A 24,395-nucleotide genomic window follows, 5' to 3' on the forward strand; every position below is an offset into this window, starting at 1 on the left:
CCCCTATTTGTAAAACCGAGGATCACATGTATTTTTTCAACCACTTTATCAACTTGAGCTCCCATTTTTAAAGATTTGTGTATCTGAACATTTTGCAGGTCTCGAGATATTAACATAACATGGCTAAAATACATTGACATTAAATCTCTGATATAATGTGTATTATGGGGAGGAGAGGTTTAGTCTGAATTATAAACTCAAACAGGCGCTTGGCTGCAGGCAGGTCGCCATGGCAACACTGATCAGACATTCCATTCCACAGAATCGGCTAGTTGGAATCTCTAATCCGATAAGGAGAAAGAAAAGACTTTGTCTGTTATCAACCATAATATAAACTTAAACCAGAGTGAGTAATATAGTAGATTATATTGTAATGTGTGATGTTTAGACCAATGAGTATGAAATTATATCCCTTGATGTCAAGGGGCATACAGGGTAAGATAAGGCAGAAAAGAAAAGCTTATGTCAGACACCGAGAGCTCAATACTACAGAAAGCCTAGAGGAGTATAAAAAATGCAGGGGTGAAATTAAAAAGGAATTAGGAAAGGAAAGGGAGAGCATCAAACAATATTGGCAAGTAAAATCAAGGAAAACCCAAAGATCTTTTATAAATACATTAAGAGCAAGAGGATAACTAAGGAAACAGTGGGGCTTATTAGAGACTAAAAAGGTAACCTACGTGAGGAGGAGGAAGATGTTGGTCTGGTTCTTAATTAATGCTTTGCGTCTATCTTCACAAAAGAGAAGGACGATGCAGACGTTGTAGTTAAGGAGGAGGAGTGTGAAATATTGGATGGGATAACCTTAGTGAGAGAGGAAGTATTAAAGTGTTTTCCATCTTTGAAGGGAGATCAATCACCAGGACCGGATGAAATGTATCTCAGGCTGTTAAAAAATCCTCACTTCATGCAGGTATGGTGCCGATGATTGGAGGACTGCGAACGTTGTACCATTGTTTAAAAAGGGAGCGAGGGATCGACTGAGTAATTACAGGCCAGTCAGCCTAACCTCGGTGGTGGGCAAATTATTAGAGTCAATTCTAAGCGACAGTATAAACCGCCACTTGGAAAGCCACAGACTAATCAAGGCCAGTCAGCATGGATTTGTTAAGGGGAGGTCGTGTCTGACTAACTTGATTGAATTTATTGAGGCGATAACAAGGAGAGTCAATAAGGGCAGCACATTTGTACAAGGATTTGTAGCAAGGCTTTCAAGACAATCCCACGTGACAGACTGGTCAAAAAAGTACAAGCCCATGGGATCCAAGGGAGAGTGGCAAGTTGGATCCAAAATTGGCACAGTAGCAGGAAGTAAAGTGAAATGGTCGATGGGTGTTTTTGTGCCTGGAAGGCTGTTTCCAGTGGGGTTCCGCAGGGCTCAGTACTAGGTCCCATGCTTTTCATGATATATATTAATGATTTGGACTTAAATTTACGGGGCTTGATCAAGAGGTTTGCAGATGATACAAAATTGGCCGTATGGTTGATCGTGAGGAGGAAAGCTGTAGGCTGCAGGAAGATATCAATGGACTGGTTGAGTGGGCAGTAAAGTGGGAAATGGAATTCAATCCGGAGAAGTGTGAGGTAATGCATTTGGGAAAGGCAAATAAGGCAAAGGGAGTACACAATAAATGGGAGGATACTGAAAGGTGTAGAAGAAGTCAGGGACCTTGGAGTGCATGTCCACAGATCCCTGAAGGTAGCAGGACAGGGAGCTAAGGTGGTGAGGAAGGCATATGGAATACTTTCCTTTATTAGACACGGCATCGAATGTAAGAGCATGGAGGTTATGCTGGAACTCTATAAAACACTGGTTAGGCCACAGCTCGGATATTGCGTACAGTTCTGGTCCCCACAATACAGAAAGGGTGTAATTGCAATAGAGAGAGTACAGAGGAGATTTACGAGGATGTGCCAGGACTGGAGAATTTTAGCTGTGAGGAAAGATTGGATAGGCTGGGACTGTTTTCATTGGATCAGAGGAGGCTGAGGGGCGATTTAATTGAGGTGTATAAAATTACGAGGGTCCTAGATAGAGTGGATAAGAAGGACCTATCTCCCTTAGCAGAGAAGTCAATAGATGGAGGGCATAGATTTACACCTTGTGTTCCACATACCAAAGCTGAGATCATTCTCTACATTGAGAAGAGCAATGGTCACAACACTGACCCTGGGGGACACCACTGTTTACATCCCTCCAGTCTGAAGAACATCCATTAACCACTACGCTCTGTTTTCTGCCCTTTACACAACTTTCTATCCACACTGCCGCATTCATTTTAATACTGTCAGTATTAATTTTATCAACAAGCCTCCTGTCCGGCATCTTATCAAACACCTTTTCACAATCCATCTACACAACATCCACTACATTCCATTGATCAGTAGACTTGAATTATCTCAAATAATCCATGTTGGCTGTTCTTAATTAATGTGTTTTTCAGCAAATGTTGAAATGTTTGCTCCACCTCATCGGGCTTCATTTGTTTCAAGACGCAACAGAAGGATCGAGGTTTCTCCTGGAGTTTAATAAAAAATAATTTTTAAAAATGATGCTTCAGACAATGACGGACATCTGGGCTTGGTCCCGCCCATTCAGTGCCGCAACTCCCGCCCCTCACACACTCCGATTTTTTGGAGGACCAACTGTTCGGTATCCATCCAACCAATTTCCGCTCCTGCTATTGGTCCGGAACTCCCCTTAATCATCAAGGCGGGGTTCTTGGTGAGAATGGTGGTCCTGAGGTGCAGTTGGAAAATAAACATGAATTGAACCCGTCAGTTGCAACATTTAGTGAAACGAAATTAATAAAACTTACAGAAAAAAATATTTTTGGAGTTCACCAAAGTGGGGGTCGCGTCTGCGCTGTGTGTTTGTGCCGGTTTAAATGGCACGAGGAGCTGGGGTTTCAATTTATTTTATTATCTTTGGTCCAAACGCGCTCTCCCTGGTTCCAATGTCTTTGCTTTTTGGCCAGATATTCAGATCATCAATGTCGGCTGCAGTACCCAGCATGCAGCGGAGTACAGATTGTGCCCTATCTAAATCTGTGGAGCCCAGCGCGCAGGCGCAGTAGTGACTCATTATCGGGCAGTGTGTCCTGAGCATGCGCGGCCAGTCGAGGCTGCGGGAGGAGCGCGTTCGGTGCAGGTGAGAGGATCGGAGCAAGAGGATCAATAAACCCCGGGGCCCGGGTCCGGGCTCAGGCCCAGGCTCAGGCTTCACAAACCCCGAGTGCGGCCCCAGACCCGAATATAAAACAGTGAACATTATCCCCCCTCACTACCCGCCGGTTTCCGGTTTCTCCCGTTTCGCTCCGGACCAACTCTCAACAAAAGGAGAAATGGTGATCGGTCAGGGAGCGTCTGTAAATGAAGGAGAAATGGTGATCGGTCAGGGAGCGTCTGTAAATGAAGGAGAAATGGTGATTGGTCAGGGAGCGTCTGTAAATGAAGGAGAAATGGTGATCGGTCAGGGAGCGTCTGTAAATGAAGGAGAAATGGTGATTGGTCAGGGAGCGTCTGTAAATGAAGGAGAAATGGTGATCGGTCAGGGAGCGTCTGTAAATGAAGGAGAAATGGTGATCGGTCAGGGAGCGTCTGTAAATGAAGGAGAAATGGTGATTGGTCAGGGAGCGTCTGTAAATGAAGGAGAAATGGTGATGGGTCAGGGAGCGTCTGTAAATGAAGGAAAAATGGTGATCGGTCAGGGAGCGTCTGTAAATGAAGGAGAAATGGTGATTGGTCAGGGAGCGTCTGTAAATGAAGGAAAAATGGTGATCGGCCAGGGAGCGTCTGTAAATGAAGGAAAATGGTGATCGGTCAGGGAGCGTCTGTAAATGAAGGAGAATTGGTGATCGGTCAGGGAGCGTCTGTAAATAAAGCAGAAATGGTGATTGGTCAGGGAGCTTCGAAAATGAAGGAGAAATGGCGATCAATCAGGGAGCGTCTGTAAAAGGAGCAGAAATGGTGATGGGTCAGGGAACGTCTGTAAATGGAGGAGAAATGGTGATCAGTCAGGGAGATTCCATTAATGAAGGAGAAATGGTGGTTGGTCAGGGAGTGTCTGTAAATGAAGGAGAAATGTTGATTGGTCAGGGAGTGTCTGGAAATGAAGGAGAAATGGTAATCGGCCAGGGGATGTCTGTAAATGAAGGAGAAATAATGATTGGTCAGCGATCGTCTGTAAATGAAGGAGCAATGGTGATCTCTATATCTTTATTCATCCAGGGAGCTCTCGCTTCAGATGCCATTCCTTTCCTCCTCGTTGGAATCTGTCCACTCAGTACGCAATCCAACTCCTCTTTGGAGGCCTCTCATTGTTCAATTACTGTTCTGCCTGCCAATGTTTGATTCCAATCCACGCGGACAAGATCACTTTTTAACTCACTGAAATTTGCCCTCCTCCAGTTAAGAATTTTCACATTTGACTGTCCCCTGTCCTTTTCCATAACTGATCTAAACCGAATGAGATTATGATCACTGCTGCCCCACTGAAATATGCTCCACCTGCCCCACTTCATTCTCCACACCGAGCCCACTGCTGCACTCACATTCACTATCTCACACTCACTCACACTCACTCTCACATTCCTCTCTCACCCTTTCACTCATGGTCTAGGGCCACTGAAAGATGATGCGATGAGTTTGGATTTCAGCACAGGGAGGAGGGAGAGTGTGTGGGATGGGGATTTACAGCTTTGAGGCACAAGAGAGGAAAGAATGTTCCATAGAAACGAGAATTGTCTGTTCTGAATTTCTATCCTGTATTTACAGTGATGACTTTTATAAACTCCTTTTACAGGGTATTAGAAGGGGAGGATTTGCAGACAGGAAACTCAAACCAAACATCACAAGATCTGACAGAGTCACTCGATTCGTTAGGACCTGAATATCATCGGCCTTTGAATGTGGAAGAAGAAATGTTTGTCTGTTCTGTCTCTGGGAGAAGATTTCAAACATCAGTGTGAGTGGAAAAGCACCGAGACACACACACCCGAGTGAGAGTGTTCCAGTGCACTGACTGTGGAAAGAGCTTTAACCAGTTACACAGCCTGAAAAAACATTACACCATTCACAGCGGGGAGAAACCGTACACGTGTTCTGTGTGTGGACGAGGCTTCAACTGATCGTCCAACCTGGAGAGACACAAGGACACCCGGACCACGGAGAAACCGTGGAAATGTGGGGACTGTGGGAAGGGATTCAATTACCCGTCTGAGCTGGAAACTCATCGACGCAATCACACTGGGGAGAGGCCGTTCTCCTGCTCTGTGTGTGGGAAGAGATTCACTCAGTCATCCAACCTGCTGATACACCAGCGAGTTCACTCCGATGAGAGACCATTTAAATGCTCTGACTGTGGGAAATGTTTTAAAAGCAGAAACGAACTTCTGAGACATCAACGCAGGAGCACTGGGGAGAGGCCGTTCTCCTGCTCTGTGTGTAAGAAGAGATTCACTCGGTCATCCGACCTGCTGATACACCAGCAAGTTCACTCCGATGAGAGACCTTTTAAATGCTCTGACTGTGGGAAGAGCTTTAAAAGCAGAAAGGAACTGCTGAGACATCAACGCAGTGAAACTGGGGAGAGGCCGTTCATTTGCTCTGTGTGCGGGAAGAGATTCATACTGTCATCACAACTTTTGTCACACCAGCGAGTTCACACTGGGGAGAGGCCGTTCTCCTGCTCCGTGTGTAAGAAGAGATTTACTTGCTCATCCCACCTGCTGAGACACCTGCGAATTCACACTGGGGAGAGGCCATTCTCGTGCTCTGTGTGTGGGAAGGGATTCACTCAGTCATTCACCCTGCTGATACACCAGCGAGTTCACATTGGGGAGAGGCCATTCTCCTGCTCCGTGTGTGGGAAGAGATTCACTCAGTCATCCCACCTTCTGACACACCAGCGAGTTCACTCTGATGAGAGACCTTTTAAATGTTCTGACTGTGAGAAGAGGTTTAAAAGCAAAGTTAATCTGCTGAAACACCAACGCACTCACACTGGGGAGAGGCCGTTCACCTGCTCCGTGTGTAAGAAGAGATTCACTCGGTCATCCAACCTGCTGACACACCAGCGAGTTCACACTGGGGAGAGGCCGTTCTCCTGCTCCGTGTGTGGGAAGAAATTCACTCAATCATCCACCCTGCTAATACACCAGCGAGTTCACTCCGATGAGAGACCTTTTAAATGTTCTGACTGTGAAAAGAGATTTAAAAGCAAAATGAATCTGCTGAAACACCAACGCACTCACACTGGGGATAGGCCGTTCACCTGCTCTGTGTGAGGGAAGGGATTCACTATTTCATCCAAACTGCTGACACACCAACTTGTTCACTCTGATGAGAGACCTTTTAAATGTTCTGACTGCGTGAAGAGCTCTAAATGCAGATACGAAATGTGAAGACATCGACGCACTCACACTGGGGAGAGGCCGTTCTCCTGCTCTGTGTGTAAGAAGAGATTTACTCGGTCATCCCACCTACTGAGACACCAACGAGTTCACTCTGATAAGAGACCTTTTAAATGTTCTGACTGTGAGAAGGGCTTTAAAAACACAAATGATCTGCTGACACATCAACACACTCACACTGGGGAGAGACTGTTCACCTGCTCCGTGTGCGGGAAGGGATTCACTCGATCAGCCCACCTTCTGAGACATCAACTTGTTCACACTATTGAGTGACCTTTTAATTCACTGACTGTGAGAAGAGCTTTAAAAGCAGAAATGAACTGCTGACACATCAACTCATGCACATTGGGGAGAAATTGTTCACCTGCTCCATGTGTGGGAAGGGATTCACTCAGTCATCACACGTGCTGAGACACCAGCGAGTTCACATATGACTGCAGGGGTTGGATTCTGCTGTTAATCCCATCCAGGACTGAACTATGGTGTTTAGAGTCAGGAAGAACAACATGTAAGGATTAACCCAATAACAGATATAATTTAGTAGAATTATAATCAATAGGAGAAGTAGAATGAAATGTACTATGAATCGATGTATCGATGAATGTAAACTGTACTGTGTATTAATATAGTATGAACCATGTCACGTGTATTCAATAAGAAAGTGCTGGTGGGCCGAGAAGGATGCATGATGGTTATTTTAGTCAAATTTGGAGTTAAAACTAAAAGGATGCTGACAACATCAAAGCGTGAATTAACAGACCTTGGGATGTGGGCGTCGCTGGCAAGGCCAGTCTTTCTTTCCCATCCCTAATTGCCCTTGAGAATGTGGTGGTGAGCTGCCTTTTTGAACCGCTGCAGTCTTTGTGTTGAAGGTTCTCCCACAGTGCTGTTAGGAAGGGAGTTCCAGGATTTTGACCCAGCGACGATGAAGGAACGGCGATATATTTCCAAGTCGGGATGGTGTGTGACTGAAGGGGAATGTGCAGGTGGTGTTGTTCCCATGTGCCTGCTGCCCCTGTCTCTCTCTGCATTGATTGTGATCGGGTTGCTTCTCCGTTAAACAACATCACTTCTGTCCCTCATGAAAGGGTCTCAATCCTCCTCCGTTCTCTTTCCAAACATTTCACTGAACAAAACTTCACAAGTCACCCAGGAAAAATAATTCATTTCAAAATCATTAGCTCCCAAAGGAGCTGCGAGGACAGACTGACCAAACCTGCATTCAGTCGTGAAGCTTGTGGGTGTGTTGTCATCCTGAGAGACAGAGACAGGTCTGTGACACAGAGCGAAGGCAGGAACTCAGAAATGTGGCCATTCAGGTCCATAAATGGGCACACAGTCAGTCAAAGTCATTGATTCTGACACACAGCCCGCTGGTTGTTCAGTCAGTCGGGGAGCGAGGCCTGCAGCCAGCAAACAAAAAGCCTGAGATTAAGGCAGAGACCCAATCAGACGGATGAACAGACAGACAGATAGACAGACAGACATCTGACACCACGTCAAATCGCAGCGTGATCGAATCACATTGGGGTGATTTTATTTTGGGAGTGATATCATTTTCACAGTAGCTCAGGGTCCTGCCACAGGTTTTATAGCGGGGCAGTGTTTTAGGGATGGGCTGTTCATTGTTAGTAAAATAATATTGATCGGAATTTAATTTGTTACATTAAAGTGCTCTTCTTCTGTTAATTTTGATATACATCTTCGTCAGTTTTATACAGAAACAAGTAACAATGTTTAAGCGATGTGGTTTATTCAATATTTGTGCAAAAACCCTGTCACCCAGTGTAAAAAAAAAATCAACCTAACACGTGACTAAGCCTATGAGATGATGATATATCTATGGCCGGTTAGCTCAGTTGGTTAGAGCGTGGTGCTAATAATGCCAAGGCCTCCAGTTCAATCCCCACATTGGCCATAAGGTTGCTATTACAATGTTTTGGTAACTTTTAAAAGTTTGGTCGACTTTAAAAACAAGCAAATCCACACAACATGCCATATGGTTATATTTTTGGAATAATATCGATTAATGTGTTTGATATGTCTTTGCCCTTGGGGCGGAGGGACATATCTTTCCCCTTATTTTTCTTTTCCCCATCTTTTCCCACTCACCTTTCTGTGTCTCCATCTTTTTCTATCAGTCTCATCTCTCTTTTGCTTTCTCTCTATTCTTTCCATTTCCGGAATCATTTTTCCGGGTATGTTTACTGACACACATGACAATCTGTGTCACTCAGTATCCGGGTACGTTTACTGACAAACATTACAACATGTGTCACTCAGTATCGAGGGATGTTTACTGACACACAGTACAATCTATCACTCAGTATCGGGGTATGTTTACAGGCAAACATTACAACCTGTGTCACTCAGTATCCGGGTATGTTTACTGACACACATTACAATCTGTGTCACTCAGTATCCGGGTATGTTTACTGATGCACATTACAACCTGCGTCACTGAGTATCCAATTGTAAACAATTTCACAACACCAAGTTATAGTCCAGCAATTTTATTTTAAATTCACAAGGTTTCGGAGGCTTCCTCCTTCGTCAGGTGAACGATGTGAAAATGAAATCCTCGAAACGAAATCGCATTTATAATTCACAGAACAATGCTTGGTGAGTACAGACAGTTTTTTCAACTGCCCGTTGCCAAGGCAATCAGTGTGCAGACAGACAGGTGTTATCTGCCAGGTCTCAGAATATACAAATCACCAAAAAAAAACAACAAACAAAAAAAAAACAGAGATAGAGAGGTAGAAACATAGAAAAGACAGCAACTGACCCGTTATATTAAAAACAGATAACATTTGTTCGCTGGTGGGGTAACGTGTAGCGTGACATGAACCCAAGATCCCGGTTGAGGCCGTCCTCATGGGTGCGGAACTTGGCTATCAATTTCTGCTCGACGATTTTGCGTTGTCGTGTGTCTCGAAGGCCGCCTTGGAGTACGCTTACCCGAAGGTCGGTGGCTGAATGTCCATGACTGCTGAAGTGTTCCCCGACTGGGAGGGAACCCTCCTGTTTGGCGATTGTTGCGCGGTGTCCGTTCATCCGTTGTTGCAGCGTCTGCATGGTCTCGCCAATGTACCATGCTCTGGGGCATCCTTTCCTGCAACGTATGAGGTAGACAACGTTGGCCGAGTCACAGGAGTATGAACCATGCACCTGGTGGGTGGTGTCCTCTCGTGTGATGGTGGTATCTGTGTCGATGATCTGACATGTCTTGCAGAGGTTACCGTGGCAGGGTTGTGTGGTGTCGTGGACGCTGTTCTCTTGAAAGCTAGGTAATTTGCTGCGAACGATGGTCTGTTTGAGGTTGGGTGGCTGTTTAAAGGCGAGTAGTGGAGGTGTGGGGATGGCCATAGCGAGGTGTTTGTCCTCATTGATGACATGTTGAAGGCTGCGGAGAACATGGCGTAGTTTCTCCGCTCCGGGGAAGTACTGGACGACAAAGGGTACTCTGTTGGTTGCGTCCCGTGTTGGTCTCCTGAGGAGGTCTATGCGATTTTTCGCTGTGGCCCGTCGGAACTGTCGATCGATGAGTCGAGCGTCATATCCCGTTCTTACTAGGGCGCCTTTCAGCGTCTGTAGGTGTCCATCGCGTTCCTCCTCGTCTGAGCAGACCCTGTGTATTCGCAGGGCCTGTCCATAGGGGATGGCCTCTTTGACGTGGTTAGGGTGGAAGCTGGAAAAGTGGAGCATAGTGAGGTTGTCCGTGGGCTTGCGGTAGAGTGAGGTGCTGAGGTGCCCGTCTTTGATGGAGATTCGTGTGTCCAAGAAAGAAACTGATTCTGAGGAGTAGTCCATGGTGAGCTTGATGGTGGGATGGAACTTGTTGATGTTATCGTGTAGTCTCTTTAGTGATTCCTTGCCGTGGGTCCATAGAAAGAAAATGTCGTCGATGTATCTGGTGTATAGTGTTGGTTGGAGGTCTTGTGCAGTGAAGAAGTCCTGCTCGAACTTGTGCATGAAAATGTTGGCGTATTGGGGTGCGAATTTGGTCCCCATGGCTGTTCCGTGTGTTTGGGTAAAGAACTGGTTATCGAAGGTGAAGACATTGTGATCCAGGATGAAGCGGATGAGTTGTAGGATGGCGTCCGGAGATTGGCTGTTGTTGGTGTTGAGTATTGATGCTGTCGCAGTGATGCCGTCATCGTGGGGGATACCGGTGTATAGTGCCGAGACGTCCATCGTGGTGAGAAGTGTTCCTGGTTCAACTGGTCCGTGGGTACTGAGTTTTTGTAGGAAGTCTGTAGTGTCGCGACAGAAGCTGGGGGTTCCCTGTACGATGGGTTTCAGGATGCCCTCGATGTATCCAGAGAGGTTCTCACACAGGGTTCCGTTGCCTGATACGATAGGACGTCCGGGTGTGTTGGCTTTGTGTATCTTTGGGAGGCAGTAGAAGTCTCCCACGCGGGGAGTACGTGGGATGACAGTCGGGGAACACTTCAGCAGTCATGGACATTCATCACCGACCTTCGGGTAAGCGTACTCCAAGGCGGCCTTCGAGACACACGACAACGCAAAATCGTCGAGCAGAAATTGATAGCCAAGTTCCGCACCCATGAGGACGGCCTCAACCGGGATCTTGGGTTCATGTCACGCTGCACGTTACCCCACCAGTGAACAAATGTTATCTGTTTTTAATATAACGGGTCAGTTGCTGTCTTTTCTATGTTTCTACCTCTCTATCTCTGTTTTTTTTGTTTGTTGTTTTTTTTTTGGTGATTTGTATATTCTGTGAGACCTGGCAGGTAACACCTGTCTGTCTGCACACTGATTGCCTTGGCAACGGGCAGTTGAAAAAACTGTCTGTAATCACCAAGCATTGTTCTGTGAATTATAAATGCGATTTCATTTCGAGGTTTTCATTTTCACATCGTTCACCTGACGAAGGAGGAAGCCTCCGAAAGCTTGTGAATTTAAAATAAAATTGCTGGACTATAACTTGGTGTTGTAAAATTGTTTACAATTGTCAACCCCAGTCCATCACCGGCATCGCCACATCATGGAGGAAATAACACAGTGTGGGGATAAAATGCAATGGATGTTGTGAAGATGGATTGTTAAAAAGTGTTTGATAAGATGCCGGACAGGAGGCTTGTTGATCAGATTAAAGCTCACGGTATTAAAGGGAGTGGGTCAGTGTGGATGGGAAGTTGGAGAAAGGGCAGAGCAGTGGATAATGGATGTTTTTCAGACTGTGGTGATGTAAACAGTGGTGTCCCCCAGGGGCAGTGTTGGGACCATTGCTCTTCTAAATGCAGAGCAATGACCTGGGCTTGGGTACAAGGGCATAAGATCAACATTTCCTGACAACACCAAGATAGGGAGCATTAAGAACTGTGAAGAGGAATGTTCGCAACTTCAGTGTGGCATCGGAACATGAGGAACTGGAGTAGGCCATTCAGCCCCTCGAGCCTGTTCCACCATTCAGTGAGATTGTTGTCATTGAGTATGGGGTAGGTTGATATCAGACAGAAGGAGATTGGTGTCAGTAACTGTGGGGTTGATTTATATCAGACAGGATAAGTTTTGTGTCAGTTACTGTGGGGTTGGTTTATATCAGACAGGAGGAGATTGGTATCAGTGACTGAGGGGTTGATTTATATCAGACGGTTTGAGCTGGGTGCCTGTGACTGTGAGGTTGGTTTATATCAGACTGGACGAGATTGGTATCAGTGGCTGTGGGGTTGGTTTATATCAGACAGGAGGAGATTGGTATCAGTGACTGTGGGGTTGGTTTATATCAGACAGGAGGAGATTGGTATCAGTTACTGTGGGGTTGGTTTATATCAGACAGGATAACATTGGTGTCTGTTACTGTGGGGTTGATTTATATCAGACAGGAGGAGATTGGTATCAGTGACTGTGGGGTTGGTTTATATCAGACAGGATAAATTTGTGTCAGTGACTGTGGGTTTTATTTGTCAGACTGGAGGTGATTGGTGTCAGTGACTGGGTTCAGGAACTGGAATTAGCCATTTAGCCCCTGAAGCCCACTCTACCATTCAATTGGATCAGGACTAATCTGTACCACAACTCCATTTACTTGTCTTTGCTCCATATCCCTTGCAACCTTCACACAACACAAATCTATCAATCTCAATATTGAAAATTTCAATCGAGCCCCAGCATCCACAGCCTTTCGGGGAAGTGAGTTTGTAATTTCCACTCCCCTTTGTGTGAAAAATTGCCACCTTATTTTGCTCATAAATGACCGAGCTCTAATTTTAAGATTATCATGAAGGTGGCAGATGGAGTACAATGTGGGGAAATGTCGAAATTATTCACTTTGGTAGGAAGAATAGAAAAGCAGAATATTTGTAAAAGTTAAGAGACTAAGAAATGATGGTGTTCAGAGGGATTTGGGTGTCCTTGTACACTGATCACAGAAAGTTAACATACAGGTACAGCAAACAATTAGGAAAGCAAATAGTATGCTGGACTTTATTGCAAGTGTGTTGGAAAATAAGAGTAAGGAAGTCTTGCTGCAGTTATATTGGGCTTTGATGAGACCACACCTGGAGTACAGCGCACAGTTTTGGTCTCCTTACCTGAGGAAGGATATACTTGCCTTAGAGGGGGTGCAACAAAGGTTCACTCAATTGATTCCTGGGATGAGAGGATTGTTGTAAGATGAGAGTTTGATAGAATGGCCCTATATTCGATGGAGTTTAGAAGAATGAGAGGTGATCTCATTGAAACGTCTAAAATTCTTAGAGGGCTTGACAGGGTTGATGCTGAGAGGCTGTTTCCCCTGGCTGGAGAGTCTAGAACTAGGGGGCATAGTCTCAGGATAAGGGATCGGCCATTTAGGACTGAGATGAGGAAACATTTCTTCACTCAGAGGGTTGTGAATATTTGGAGTTCTCTACCTCAGAGGGCTGTGGATGCTCAGTCATTGAGTATATTCAAGAATGAGATCGAGAAATTTTTGGACTCGGAGGGAATCAAGGAATTAGGCAGGAAAGTGGAGTTAAGGTAGAAGATCAGCCATGTTCTTACTGAATGGCAGAGCAGTCTCGAGGGGCCGTATCCCCACTCCTGTTCCTATTTCTTATGCCCTCTTGTTCTGGATTCCTCCTCCAGAAGAAATCATTTCTCTGTATCTACCTTATTGTATACCTTTAATATTTTAAACATCTCGACGAGGTCACATCTCAATGTTCTAAACTCATGGGAATAAAAACCAAGTTCATGCCACTTATCCTCCTAAATTAATCATTTTAACCCCTGCATAATTCTGGTGAATCTGCACTGTATCTTTCCCAAGGCCGATTTATCTCTCCTTAGGTTCAGTGCCCAGTTCTCCAGATGGGGTCTGACCAAGGTTCTTTACAACTGAAGCATCACTTCTGTATTCCAACCCCACTCAAGATAAAGGTCAACATTAAATTAGACTTGTTGATTATTGTCAAGATTTGTAAGGTATTTGCAAAGGATTCGTGGGGATCTTAGATTTGGGATTTTTCTTTATTCTGTCCACTCAAGGAGTTTGATAACAGACTTACTCCTTTGAATTTAGTGCTGGATCATTGAGCCGTGATGTGTATACTGGTTTGTATTTTGTTAAATACATTTGCTGAGTGAATTTAAATTTAAGACGAGATTTCCAGGCCTGATGCTCTATTCACACATCGAAGGTGAGAGAGATGCTGTGGGACACACGATAAGTCCAGTCGCTGAAAGTGATTCACAGACTGGGTTATGTGTTTAGTGATCCTGGTACATTACCGATACCTTCCCTGGATCCCAAGGCTGGAAAAGGCACTCAGGAAGGCCAGGGGAATTGGGACTTGGCCATGAGAGTAATTGAAGGTATGCGAACTGAAATAATCTACAGTGAGAAAGGAGAATAGGCATAATAATCGGTAATTAGGACATCAATTAGTCTCTTATCTTGAATTCAGCAAGTAATTGAACCATTCCGTTTGAAACAAAGTTGATTTATTTGACATAGATCCAGAATATTGAATTTCAGCCCAGTTACAGCGGTTATTAACATCATCAGAAACAAATCCCAACTTCCAGAATGATGTTCTGCTGCTGAAACCCTCATCCGTGCATTTGTTTACCTCTAGACTCGACTATTCCAATGCTCTCCAGGCCAGGCCTACCATTTTACACCCTCCGTAAACTTAAACCCACAATCTCCAGATCAATGATCAGTCACATTATTCATTGTGTCACTGGCCCAGGCTGTGGAGAACACGGAGCAGCTCACACTCCCACAGCACTGCGGTATGAGCAGGTACCGAGTCAGCCTCAGTCATGAGCACTGGAATCCACGAGTCCGGGTGTGTCAAAGGTGCACGGTGAACAATCACCAAAGTGAAACATTTTTGCTGCTTCCCATTGATATCTCAGCTGGTCGAGCGACAAGACTGTCGCGGAAAATAAGATAAAGTCATCCTTATGTCATTTGTTCAATTCCTGCTGAAGGAGTACGCGTGCTTTTGCAATAAGCAGCAATTAGTTCAAGGTCGCTCTCTTAACTTTACAGGCACCTTACAGATTAACATGTTGCCATGAAGGCACAGGACGCCTCCTTTCCTTTCACAAACCGTAAAACTTTCTGTGTCTGCCCAAACAAGGCTGTTTTGCCTCTGCTCACCAGCAGGGAGTGCTTTTGAGCAGCAATACTTCAAAACACTCAGCACTCGCTTTCAGGCAAAAGAAGTCTTCGATCAGCACCGGACTCCACGAGTCTGAACATGTCAACAGGCGCACGGTGAATAATCACCAAAGACAGTCCTTTCTATCGCTTCCCTTCGATAGCTCAGCTGGTAGAGCGGAGGACTGTAGTGAATTTACCAAAGTAAAGTCATCCTTAGGTCGCTGGTTCAATTCCAGCTCGAAGGAGTGAGTGTGTTTTTGGAATAAGCAGCAATTACCTCAAGGTCGTTCTCTGAACTTTGCAGGCAGCTCACAGATTAACATGTTGCCACTGAGTCACAGGACACCTCTTTCCCTTTCTCGAACCGAAAAGCTTTCTGTGTGTGCCCGAGCATGGCTGTTTCACTCGAGCATTTCCCTCTGCTCACCAGCAGGGAGTGCCTTTGAACAGCAACACTTCAAATCGCCCTCAATTTCAGGCAAAAAGGTCTTCGATCAGTCAGGGCTCTCGCTGCTCCCTCAAGCTCGGGCGGCTGTTGCTTTCCGGTGACCTCGTCTTCCTTCCGCAGGCTCGGGCTCTTCTCAGCATCATTCATGATTACTGGGGCTTCCCGTTCTGCTGTTCCTCACTTGCTGATGCTCGATACCGCAGATTGGAGCAAAGTATTTAATATATTCAGGGAGCGGCAACCCAAGGCAAGATTTCTCTGCTGGTCGTGGAGCAGCTTGGAGGCGAGTGAGAGGCAGGAACTGTGAAGGGCGATTTACAAACAGCAAACGAGGAATTAGCTCAACTGGTAGAGTGCTCACTTGGCCTGTGAAGAGTAGCGGGATCATTGATTATATTCTCCACTCACCGATTGTCTTGGTGCAATTATACAGAAACAAGAGCGTTGTCAGTGAGTCCATAGCCCATGAACTTCCTAAACTTCACTGTGTGTTTGGGTACAGAGAGGTCAAGGGGCAGAACATCTTTTGATGTGCTGCAGTCAGCAAAAGTTCTTGATTTTGCTCTGCAGCAAAGATGGAAAGATGAGGTGAGAGATGGAAAAAAAGCTTCGTAATCCCTGATGCCTTCTCTGAAGTTTGAATTCAGGACCCTCAGATTATGACACTGATGCACTGCTTGCTGCACTGAGATGGCACTTACCAGGTATGGAGCCAGGCAGCACCACCAAGTAGGACAGCTTGCAAGGTATTGAAGGCCATGAAATAATGCACAAGTTAAAAAAAATTCAGAGCCAGGTAGGAGTCAAACCTACAGTCTTCTAATCCGTAGTCAGATGTGTTATCCATTGCGTCACTGGCCCGTGTTATACTGAGGAAACAGCAGCAGGAGGCAGTGGGCATGGCGGAGGTACTAAATAAATACTTTGCATCTGTCTTTACCAAGAAGATGCTGCCAGAGTGTCAGTAAAGGAAGATGTAGTTGAGATACTGGATTGGCTAAAAATTCATAAAGAGGAGGTACTTGAAAGGCTGGCTGTACTTAAAGTAGATACGTAACCTGGTCCGGATGGGATGCATCCTCGGTTTCTGAGGGAAGTAACAGTGGAAATTGCAGAGGTACTGGCCATAATCTTCCAAACATCCTTAGATATGGGGGTGATGCCAGAGGACTGGAGAATTGCAAATGTTACACCCCTGTTCAAGAAAGGGTGAAAGATAAAACCCAGCAGCTACTGACCAGTCAGTTTAACCTCGGTAGTGGGGAAAGTTCCAGCAACGATAATCCGGGATAGAATTCGCAGCCACTTGGACAAGGATTAGGGAAAGCCAGCACGGATTTGTTAAAGGCAAATTGTGTTTAACTAACTTGATACAGTTTTTTGATAAGGTAACAGAGAGGGTCGATGAGGGAAATGCAGTTGATGTGGTGTGTATGGACTTCCAAAAAGCGTTAGATAAAGTGCCACGTAATGGGCTTGTCATTAAGATTGAAGCCCATGGAATAAAGGGGGCAGTAGCAGCATTGATACAGAATTGGCTAAATAACAGCAAACAGAGTGTACTGATGAATGGTTGTTTTTCAGAGAGGAGGGAGGTATACTGTGGTGTTCCCCAGGGGTCGGTGCTGGGACCACTGCTTTTCTTGATATACATTAATGACTTGGACTTGGGTATACAGGGCACAATTTCCAAATTCTTGCTACCAGGATGCTCCATTTCACTGTCATCTGCATTAAAATTCATTGGCCAATTATGCACCCATTTTACAAGTTTATTAATGTATTTTGTATTTGGTCGCAAACTTCATCAATATTATCTAAACTCCACCCCACCCCGCCAATCTGGTGTCATCTGTTAATTTTGAAATTGTACTTCCGATTCCCGAGTCCAAATCATTTATGTGAATTGTGAACAGTGGTCCCAGAACCAATCCTTGTGGAACATCACTTTCCACCTTATACAGTGTGAGTCGCTACAATTAACCCCTGCTATCTGTTTTAGAGCAGTCGTCAAGAGAAACTTCTTTACATTGGGAGTAGGCAGTCTGTGGAATTCACTTCCACGGTTCGTGTTTGGGGCACACAGTTCTGTAATGACAAGTGGTCCTCATGTTTTTATCCAAGACAGGCCTCAGCCCAGTCATTTACTCCAAATGTTGGTGCAATAGTTCAAGATAAGAGGCTTGAAGGGATCCTAAGAGATTCTGTTTATGATCACGAGGAAACAGAAGGGACCATTAGAGATACTCAACACGGCTTCCGGGAAAAAAGATCAGCTATCAGGAGCAGCAGGAGCAGTAAACAACATCGAAATGTACGTAAGTAACAATATAGTTTATCTTCATCTATTTCCAGTTTGATAACTTTTGCTGAATGTGGTCCAGGCCAAGTGCCAGGATATCAGGTCAGGTTCACCATAGGAAATGAGTTTGACACCCCTGAGATAGACAATGTGAACCGGATTACCCTCATCCACTGACCCAGCAACTTCTTCAAAAAACTCAAGCAAGTTTGTGAGACACGACCTTCTTTCCCAGAAGCCGTGTTGAGTATCTCGAATGGCTCCTTCTCTTTCCCCGTGATCATAAACAGCATCTCTTAGGATCCCTTCAAGCATCTTCCCTCAGATCGAGGTCACACTGATGGGCCTGTCATACCCCGGCTCTGATTTGTCCCCTTTAATGAAAATGGGAACTACGTGAGCTACCTTCCAATCTCAGGGGACTATCGCTGACTCTATTGAGCTGTTGAAGATACAGGCAAGAGGCTCACAGAGCACCCGTCCCATCTCTTTAAACACCCGGGGGTGGATATCATCTGGACCTGGAGCACAATGCATTTTGAGAGTTCATATTTTATCCAAAGTGACATCCCATTCTATTTTAATATTTATGATGTCATTGTTGACAGCACATCCCACAGCTGGAATCTGAGCATCATCCACAGGAGTGTAGACTGATGTGAAATAGTCATTTAACAGCTCTGCCATAGCCCGGGAATCTGTCCTGAACTGTCTTTCGGTGGCCCTAAAGCATCTTTAATGGTCTTCTGACTCCTGACGTAGCTGAAAAAACATTTGCTGTTATCCTCAGAATTGTGCACCATTTTCTTTTCCAAAGATCTCTTAGATTCTCTAATGGCTGCTTTTGTCTCCCTCGATTGTGGGTGATATTTGTCCCAATTCTCCGGTAAACTGAATTCATCCTGATCTGATCTGGTTTAAATGTAACATAGTTCGGGGACTCAGGAATCATTCACCGCTAGACCCACACCGACAGGTAAAGCCCCAGACGGTTCCTTAGTAAGGATTCCTCTGGTACCTCAGCATATGTTTGTCAGCTATCTTACAGTCCACTCCTGGAGGCCCCACTCCCTGAGCCTGCAACGTTCAGCAGGGTCAGTGGTAGAGTTCCGCAGTGGGAGTGATCCCAGAGTAACTGTCGGGATCGGCCCCACCCTGTGGATGGTCCGGGTTGTGTATTTTTAGTGATCCTGGTGTCTAACACGCACACAGCAATAAAACCATGAATTCTGGAAACACACTGCAGGTCCTTCTTTATCTGGAAATCGAATGACTGTTGTATAATTGTACCAGCAGTTAACAGGCTCCTGTGAACTCCTCCCTCTGCTACTTCAATTCAGACTTTAACTCATTTATTTTTAACGGGTTTATTTTAAATGAGTTAACGCTTGCCTTAAATGGTAGACTCAGGACTGTCACTCAAACAGGTGAAATCTTCATAGAATAATTACCACTGTCATTTTCAGACTGGATGTCATACAGTGACTTTGCTGTCAGTGAAGGGAGATGAGAAAGGCCAAAGTGCCGTTTGCCCCTCTCAGTGTGGCCCTGAAGGACTGTGTCCAGGCTGAAGTTCTGTTCCCATCAGATTGTCCTTTCTGAGCTCCAGTCAGGTGATGCTAAACACTCAGGTGGGAAAAATCAAAATCGACAACAAGGTGTTTAAAACAAAGCTAATTTATTTAACAGATATTCTGAATATTAAACTCCAGCCCAGTTATAGGGGTTATTAACATCAGAAGAAACAAACCCTAACTGTCAGAATGAACATGGTTCAGTCCTGGATGGGATTAACAGCAGAATCCAACCCCTGCAGTCATATGTGAACTCGCTGGTGTCTCAGCACGTGTGATGACTGAGTGAATCCCTTCCCACACATGGAACAGGTGAACAGTCTCTCCTCAATGGGCGTGAGTTGATGCGTCAGCAGTTCATTTCTGCTTTTAAAGCTCTTCTTACAGTCACTGAGTTAAAAGGTCACTCAATAGTGTGAACAAGTTGATGTTTCAGAAGGTGGGATGAATTAGTGAATCCCTTCCCACACACAGAGCAGGTGAACAGTCTCTCCCCAGTGTGAGTGCGTCGATGTCTCAGCAGTTCATTTCTGATTTTAAATCTTTTCTCACAGTCAGAACATTTAACGGCCTCTCCCCAGTGTGAACTCGCTGATGTCTCAGCAGGTTGGATGACTGAGTGAATCCCTTCCCACACACGGAGCAGGTGAATGGCCTCTCCCCAGTGTGGGTACGTTGGTGTTTCATCAGATCAATTTTGCTTTTAAACCTCTTCTCACAGTCAGAACATTTAAAAGGTCTCTCATCAGAGTGAACTCGCTGGTGTGACAGAAGGTGGGATGATCGAGTGAATCTCTTCTTACACACTGAGCAGGAGAACGGTCTCTCCCCAGTGTGAACTCGCTGGTGTGACAGAAGGTGTGATGATCGAGTGAATCTCTTCTTACACACTGAGCAGGAGAACGGTCTCTCCCCAGTGTGAACTCGCTGGTGTTTCAGCAGGGTGGATGACTGAGTGAATCCTTTCCCACACACGGAGCAGGTGAACGGCCTCTCCCCAGTGTGGCTATGTTGGTGTCTCATCAGATCAATTTTGCTTTTAAAGCTGTTCTCACAGTCAGAACATTTAAAAGGTCTCTCATCAGAGTGAGTTCGCTGGTGTCTCAGCAGGGTGGATGACCGAGTGAATCCCTTCCCACACACGGAGCAGAAGAACGGCCTCTCCCCAGTGTGATTGTGTCCATGCATTTCCAGCAGTGAGGGGTAATTGAATCCCTTCCCACAGTCCCCACATTTCCACGGTTTCTCCGTGGTCCGGGTGACCTTGTGTCTCTCCAGGTTGGACGATCAGTTGAAGCCTCGTCCACACACACAACACGTATACAGTTTCTCCCCGCTGTGAATGGTGCGATGTTTTTTCAGGCTATGTAACTGGTTAAAGCTCTTTCCATAGTCAGTGCACTGTAACACTCTCACTCGGGTGTGTGTGTCTCGGTGATTTTCCACTCACACTGATGTTTGAAATCTTCTCCCACGGATAGAACAGACAAACATTTCTCCTTCCACATTCAAAGGCCGATGATATTCAGGTCCTGATGAATCGAGTGACTCTGTCAGATCTTGACGTGATCTTTGGTGTGAGTTTCCCTCTGCAAATCCTCCCCTGTAAAAGGAGTTTATAAAAGTTATCAATGTAAGTACAGGATAGAAATTCAGATCAGATAACTCTACTTTCTATGGAACATTATTTCCTCTCTCATTCCTCAAAGCTGTAAATCCCTGTCCCACAAACTCTCCCTCCTCCCTGTGCTGAAATCCAAACCCATCGCAGCATCTTTCAGTGGCCCTAAACCATGAGTGAAAGGGTGAGAGAGGAATGTGAGGGTGAATGTGAGAGAGTGAGTGTGAGAGAGTGAGTGTGAGAGAGTGAATGTGAGTACAGCAGTGGGCTCGGTGTGGAGAATGAAGTGGGGCAGGTGGAGCATGTTTCAGTGGGGCAGCAGTGATCATAATCTCATTAGGTTTAGAATAGTTATGGAAAAGGACAGGGGACAGTCAAATGTGAAAATACTTAACTGGAGGAGGGCTAATTCCAGTGAGTTAAAAAGGGATCTTGTCCAGGTGGATTGGAATCAAAAATTGGCAACAAAACAGTAATTGAACAATGGGAGGCCTTGAAGGAGGAGTTGGTTCAGGTACAGAGCAGACAGATCCCCACGGGGGAGAAAGGAAGGGCATCCAAAGCTAGAGCTCCCTGGATGACTAAAGAGATAGAGATTAAAATGAAACAGAAAAAGGAGGCTTATGACGAATTTAAGGTTCATAATACAGTCGTGAACCAGGCTGAACAAAGAAAGTACAGAGGAGATCTAAAAAAGGGAATAAGAGGTGCAAAGAGAGAGTATGAGAATAGATTGGTGGTTAACATAAAATGGAATCCAAAAGTCTTTTATGAACATACAAAAGGGGAGTCAAAGGAAGGGTGGGGTCGATTAGGGACAAAAAAGGAGATCTTCTTGTGGAGGCAGAGGGCATGGCTGAGGCACTAAATGAGTACTTTAAATCCGTCTTCACCAGAGAAGAGGATTCTGCCATTGTACAGTAAAGGAGGAGGTCGTAGTGATATTGAAGACGATCAAAATAGATAAAGAGGAGGTACTTAAAAGACTGGCAGTGCTCAAAGTAAAAAGGTTTTTCGGTCCAGATGGGATGCCTCCTAGATTACTGAGGGAAGTAAGGGTGTAGATAGCGGAGGCTCTGACCACAATCTTCCAATCCTCCTTGGATGTGGGAGTGGTGTCTGAGGACTGGAGGATTGCAAGTGTCACACCCCTGTTCATAAATGTGGGAGAGGGATAAACCCGGCAATTACAGGCCAGTCAGCCTAACGTCGGTGGTGGGAAACTTCTAGAGACCAGAATCCGGGACAAAATTAATTCTCACTTGGAAGAATGTGAGTTAATAAATGACAGTCAATATCGATTTGTTAAAAGTAAAATCGTGTCTGACTAATTTGATTGAGTTCTTCAATGAAATAACGGAGAGGGTTGATGAGGGTAGTGCACTCGATGTTGTGTAAACGGACATTTCAAAGGCGTTCGGTAAAGTACCACCAAATGGACCTGTTAATAAAATTGAAGCCAATAGCAGCATGGATACAAAATTGGCAGAGAGACAGAATGTGGAGATCAGTGGTGAACCGTTGTTTTACAGACTGGAAGGAAGTATACAGTGATATTCCATAGGGGTGGGTATTAGGACCATGAATCTTTTTGATATATTTTGATGGCCTGGACGTGTAACTAGTGGGGTGCTGCAAGGATCAGTACTTGGGCCTCAGCTATTTACAATATATATCAATGACTTAGCGGATGGGACCGAGTGTAAAGTATCCAAGTTTGCTGACGACATGAAGCTAGGTGGGAAAGTAAGCTGTGAGGAGGACACAAAGAGTCTGCAAAGGGATATAGACAGGTTAAGTGAGTGGGCAAGAAGGTGGCAGATAGAGTATTATTTGGGGAAATGTGAGGTTATTCACTTTGGTCGGAAGACTCGAAAAACAGAATTTTTAAAATGGTGAGAAACTATTAAATGTTGGTGTTCAGAGAGATTTGTATGTCCTCGTACAAGAAACACCGAAAGATAACATGCAGGTACAGCAAGCAATTCGAAGGCAACTGGAATGTTGGAATTTATTGCAAGGGGGTTGGAGTAGAAGAATAAGGAAGTCTTGTTGCAATTGTACAGGGCTTTGGTGAGACCACACCTGGAGTACTGTGTACAGTTGTGCTCTCCTTATCTAAGGAAGGGTATATGCAGCGAAGGTTCACTCGATTGATTCCTGGGATGAGACAGTTGTCCTATGAGGAGAGATTGAATAGAATGGGCCTATGCTCTCTGGAGTTTAGAAGAATGTTAGATATTTTATCAGTACATTGAGAACAAGAGGATAGCTAAGGAAAAGGTGGGACCTATCAGGGATGATAAGGCTAACTTGTGTGTCGAAGCAGAACATGTGGGTGGGGTTTTAAATGAATATTTTTTCTCCGTATTCACAAAGGAAGGGGATGATCCGGACGTAGTAGTTAAAGAGGACAGGTGTGAAATATTGGATCAGGTAAACATGACGAGAGAGGAAGTACTAGAGGGACTGGAATCCTTGCAAGTCGATAAGTCACCAGGGCCGGATGGATTGTTTCGTGGGCTATTGGAGGAAGCCAGGAAGGAAATAGCGGATGCTCTGAGGATCATTTTCCAATCCTCATTAGATACAGGGGAGGTACCAGAAGACTGGAAACGTAAGACCATTGTTTAAAAAGGGTACAAGGGAAAGACCGAACAATTATAGGCCGGTCAGTCTTACCTCGGTGGTGGGCAAACTATTAGAATCAATACTGAGAGATCGGATAAACTGTCACTTGGAAAGGGATAGTTTAATCAGGGATAGTCAGCATGGATTTGTTCAGGGAAGGTCATGCCTTACAAATCTGATTAAATTATTTGAGGAAGTGACGAGGAGGATTGATGAGGGTCGTGCTGTTGGATGTTGTCTCCATGGATTGTAGCAAGGCATTTGACAAGGTCCCACATGGCAGACTGGTCAGAAAGGTAAAAGCCCATGGGATAAAGGGAAATGTGGTGAATTAGATCCAAAATTGGCTCAGTAACAGGAAAGAAAGGGTAAAAGTCGATGGATATCTTTGCGAATGGAAATCTGTTTCCAGTGGTGTGCCATAGGGCTCAGTGTTGGGTCCCTGCTGTTTGTGGTATATCTTAATGATTTGGACTTGAATGTCTGGAGCATGATTGGCAAATGTGCAGATGACACAAAAATTGGCTGTGTAATTAATAGTGAAGAGGGTAGCTGTCGACTCCAGGAAGATATCAATGGGTTGGTGGAGTGGGCGGAAAAGTGGCAAATGGAGTTCAACCCGGAGAAGTGTGAGGCAATGCACTTCGGGAGGGCAAACAGTAAAAGGGAATACGCAGTAAACGGGAATATATTGAGAGGGGTGGAGGAAGTGAGAGACCATGGAGTGCATGTGCACAGGTCCCTGAAGGTGGCAGTACAGGTAGATAAGGTTGTGAAGAA

At 45.1% G+C, this 24,395-nt stretch overlaps 1 protein-coding gene and 1 non-coding gene across 2 annotated transcripts in view; one reads left to right on the forward strand and one right to left on the reverse strand.

Moving 5' to 3' along the window:
• The window catches only part of LOC137336011 (zinc finger protein 850-like), a 99,063-nt gene that overhangs the window by 62,609 nt on the left and 12,059 nt on the right, over window positions 1-24,395 (reverse strand). Inside the window, 1 exon segment of the mRNA XM_068001515.1 lies at window positions 19,895-20,644. Coding sequence (XP_067857616.1) covers window positions 19,895-20,644 — 750 coding nt within the window.
• trnay-gua (transfer RNA tyrosine (anticodon GUA)) lies at window positions 15,191-15,284 on the forward strand. Its single transcript has 2 exons — window positions 15,191-15,227; window positions 15,249-15,284. It is a non-coding gene; the product is annotated as a tRNA-Tyr (tRNA).

This window comes from Heptranchias perlo, chromosome 20, assembly GCF_035084215.1.
Source record: "Heptranchias perlo isolate sHepPer1 chromosome 20, sHepPer1.hap1, whole genome shotgun sequence".
NCBI classification, from domain to species: domain Eukaryota; kingdom Metazoa; phylum Chordata; class Chondrichthyes; order Hexanchiformes; family Hexanchidae; genus Heptranchias; species Heptranchias perlo.